At 51.1% G+C, this 4,356-nt stretch overlaps 1 protein-coding gene across 1 annotated transcript in view; it reads left to right on the forward strand.

Moving 5' to 3' along the window:
- The window catches only part of SPIRE2 (spire-type actin nucleation factor 2), a 41,163-nt gene that overhangs the window by 30,564 nt on the left and 6,243 nt on the right, over positions 1 to 4,356 (forward strand). Inside the window, exons 10-11 of the mRNA XM_011972567.1 lie at positions 1,632 to 1,766; positions 1,933 to 2,000. Coding sequence (XP_011827957.1) covers positions 1,632 to 1,766; positions 1,933 to 2,000 — 203 coding nt within the window. The remainder of the gene's footprint in view (positions 1 to 1,631; positions 1,767 to 1,932; positions 2,001 to 4,356) is intronic.

Below are 4,356 nucleotides of genomic sequence, written 5' to 3' on the forward strand. Positions count from 1 at the left end.
CCGAAATGCAGGGCTTGCCTCATTAGTCTAAGATTAGCTATATATCACTGCATCAAAAGTTACCTCACAATGTAGCATCTTAAAATAACAAACATGTATTATCTCACACAGTTTCTGAGGGTTGGGACTCCGGAAGTGACTTCGCCGTGTAGCTCTGGCCCAGGGTCTTCCGTGAGGCTGCAGTTAGGATGGCAGTGGGGCCTGCAGTCTCGACTGAAGGCTCAAATGGGAGCTGGAGGAACCACATGAAGTGGCATCCTCAGCCAGCTGTGAGCAGGAGACGCGAGTGCCCTGCTGTGTATACAGGCCTCTCTTGGGGCTGCTTGGCGATCTCCACAGGGTGGCGGCTGGCATCCCCCAGAGCATGTGGCTCAAGAGTGACCGCCGTGAAAGCCACTGAGTATTTGTGGCCAAGTCCAGAAGTGCCACGTTGTCCCAGCTCATTAGCAGCGAGTCAGGAAGTCCAGCCTATTCTCAAGGGGAGGGAGGGAATTAAGGTCCACTTCTTAAGGAATTAGAGGACGCATTTAAGATGACCACAGGTCACATGAGTGGTTCTTTAGCTCTGAAGTCTCAGAAGTGCTTTCTGAGGGGGGGCTACTGAGCATCACTGAACCTGGCCTTCCATCTGCCCTGGGCTCACAGCCTCACCTGGGGGGCAGGCAGCTGTTCTCTGCACCCGACGTGAGGTCTCCTGGCCACGGACGTTGTTGGCGTAACATCTGTGACATCTCAGGTGAACTGTTCAGCTGGAAACAGCACCATCAGGCAATTGGCAACAGAAGCCCAAAGCTCTGGGTGCCTCAGGTCAGAGTGAGGAACAATGCAAGGGCCGCAGCTCCCCCCAGTGCCAGACAGGAGCATGTGTTCCCAGCTCTAGACAGGATAACCCACTGCAAATCCAAAGCAGAGCACATGGTCCAACTCCATCCATGTGGCACCTTCATAGATGGTGCCCACCTGCCTCGGCAGAGTAATGACTGACACTGCAAACGCGATGCCGGCATGAGTCATCTCGATGGAGCTGAAATCCAGCCCCGTTTTACAGAAGAGAAAACTGAGGCTTAGAGAGATCAGGTGTCAAGTTCTATGCCAAGCACAGGGAGGCAAAAACAGGACACACTCATCATAATGTGGCCCCAGGAATTGGTGGTCAGGACACAGGAGGTGTGCTGAGTGCAGATGGGCAGATGCAAGCTGGGCCCCAGGAGTGAGGTGGTCTGTTGGAGGCTCCTGGACCTCCCGGATGAGAGGACATCAGCTGCTCAGGGAGGGAGGATTTGAGATGGACTCTGGCTGGTGTGGATCCGCCCATAGTGTGTTTGCAGGGAGGGACACCTTGAACAAACATGGGCTGAGGGGAGTGTGTGTGGAGCGTGGCCAGTGAAGGCTGGGCTGGCTGGCAGGGGCCGCTGGTCATGGGAGGCCTAGCCTGCAGCAGCAGCGCCTCATCAAAGACACGGGGATGGATGGCTGAGGGACAAGTGTTTTAGAAGGTCGTGGGCTTGTTTAGGCTGAGGCCAGGAAGGCGTGAGGGTCCTCAGGGAAGGAGAGCAAGCTGGGGGAGACTCCCGCATGGAAGACTTTCTACCTGAGGCCGAGTGAGCACAGCCCCTTGCCCCGTCCCCCAGGAGTTCAGCCACCCCGTGGAGAGCCTTGCACTGACCGTGGAAGAGGTGATGGACGTGCGCCGTGTGCTGGTGAAGGCCGAGATGGAGAAGTTTTTGCAGAACAAGGAGCTCTTCAGCAGTCTGAAGAAGGGGAAGGTGAGGCTGCCTAGACATGGGGCTGCTGTCTTGCCTGCTGCGTCGGGGGCAGATCCCGGGACTGTTTGCTCATGATCTGGTTGGGAACCCTGAGGGGCAGCAAGGCCAGGGCAGGACCCAGGGAGCTTTGGACAAAGCCGGGCTCTAATCAGGTCTTTCCTGACAGATTTGCTGCTGCTGCCGGGCCAAGTTCCCGCTGTTCTCGTGGCCGCCCACCTGTCTCTTCTGCAAGAGGTGAGCCTTCCCTTTGGCTGCCAGTTCACAAGGGGAGGAGGAGGTGAGAAGCCTCTGGGCAGTGCTGCCCACAGAACTTCCTGTGACTCCAGGAATGTTCTAGCATGTTCCATGGCTGATGAGTCCACAAATATCGTTAGTTGAATGAGGAGTTAAATTTTAAATTTTATTTAAATTAAATGAAACTTAAATAGCTAAGCAACTCCCAGTTTCAGCCAAGATGGGGTAATGGGCATCTTCCACAGCCCAGAACAAACAGGATATGAAACAATGTTTTTCAAGACTTTCGACAGCAGGCAACAAAAAGGAAACACAACAGGGCAGGCCTGCCATCACCGCAGTCATTGTCTGGAGAGTTTCTCGGCCATGAGCCACAGCCGCCAGACTCCCGGAATGGAGGAAATCCAGGGAGACCACAGCAGCTTGAATCCCCCACGCAGAACCCCGGAGGAGAGGGCTGCGCCGAGAAAGCCTCAGAGAAGGCCCCCTCTCTGAAGGAAATGACTGAAGGCTGCAAAACATTTCTCCTAAAGCAGAGCTTGACAAACTATAGCCACGGGCCCAATCTGGTCCTCCGCCTGTTTGGCGAGTAAAGTCTCGTTGGAACACAGCCACACCCATTTGTTACTCGCTCAGCCACGCCTAAAAGGTTTATTCTCTGGCCCTTTACAGAAAAAATTTACCTTCCCTTGTTATAAAGATCTGAAGGAACAGTGCTCAGGGCCAGGAATGAATAACATCCGTTTCCACCAGCCACAGCCAGAAATGTCGTGATTTACAGGGCACTCACCGGAATGCACACGAAGGCCTGGCCTCACTAATGTGGAATAAGCAGCCCAAAGTGAGTGTTGCTCCAGGCCTGACTAATAAATCATAGGAAGACCTGAAAGGATCAAACTGTTCACAGATATCTTAACTGATTCTGAGAACAAAGCTGAAGAACAAGACTTTTTAAAAAACAAACAAAAAAACAAAGCAGTACTCAGCAAGATAAAATGTCTGGCATCTAATCAAAGATTACCAGGCAGGCAAAAAAGACAAAATTAATTACAATGTATTGTGGGTTCTGTAACACACGTATAAGTAGTGTTGACAACAATAGTTAGCATTAAGGCCAGGGAGAGGAGAAAATTGGAAGTATACTTCTTTTTTTTTTTTTTTTTTTGAAATGGAGTCTGTCGCCCAGGCTGGAGTGCAGTGGCGCAATCTCAGCTCACTGCAAGCTCCGCCTCCCCAGTTCACGCCATTCTCCTGCCTCAGCCTCCCGAGTAGCTGGGACTACAGGCGCCTGCCACCTTGCCCGGCTAGTTTTTTGTATTTTTAGTAGAGACGGGGTTTCACGGTGTTAGCCAGGATGGTCTCAATCTCCTGACCTTGTGATCCACCCGCCTCAGCCTCCCAAAGTGCTGGGATTACAGGCGTGAGCCACCGCGCCGGGCCAGAAGTACACTATTTTAAGGTTCACTATGATAAGGTGAATCACTGTGATAAGGTATAGTAAGGTGTTATATACGCAATACAAATATTAAAGGTAAACTATGATAAGTTAAAGATGTATACTGTAAGTCCTAAAGCAACCACTAAAATAAAACAGTTACAGCTAATAAGCCAACAAAGGAGATAAGATGGAACCATAAATATTAATTAATTCAAAAAAAGATAGGAAAAGAAGGAGAACAAATAAATGAGTCAAAAAGAAAACAAATAGCAAGATGTCAGACTTAAACACAACTTATCTAGCATCACATTAACTGTAAATGATCTGAACAACCCAAGTAAAAGCTAGAGTTTCCCAGACTGAATAAAAAAGTAAGGCTGGGGCCGGGCGTAGTGGCTCACACCTGTAATCCCAGCACTCTGGGAGGCTGAGGCAGGCGGATCACGAGGTTGGGAGGTTGAGACCAAACTGGCCAACATGGTGAAACCCTGTCTCTACTAAAAATAGAAAAAAATAGTCGGGCGTGGTGGTGGGGGCCTGTGGTCCCAGCTACTTGGGAGGCTGAGGCAGGAGAATTGCTTGAACCTGGGAGGTGCAGCTTGCAGTGAGCTGAGATAGTACCACTGTACTCCAACCTGGGTGACAGAGGGACACTGTCTCAAATAAATAAATAAATAAAGTAAGGCTGGGTATGGTGGCTCATGCCTATAATCCCAGCACTTTGGGAGGCTGAGGTGGGAGGATCACTTGAGCCAAGGAGGTCAAGGCTGCAGTGAGCTATGATGGTGTCACTGTACTCCAGCCTGGGTGACAGAGCAAGACCCTGTCTGGGAAAAAAAAAAAAAATCGGCCGGGCGCGGTGGCTCAAGCCTGTAATCCCAGCACTTTGGGAGGCCGAGACGGGTGGATCACGAGGTC

The sequence above is a fragment of the Mandrillus leucophaeus genome, unplaced genomic scaffold (assembly GCF_000951045.1).
Source record: "Mandrillus leucophaeus isolate KB7577 unplaced genomic scaffold, Mleu.le_1.0 Scaffold10, whole genome shotgun sequence".
NCBI lineage: Eukaryota > Metazoa > Chordata > Mammalia > Primates > Cercopithecidae > Mandrillus > Mandrillus leucophaeus.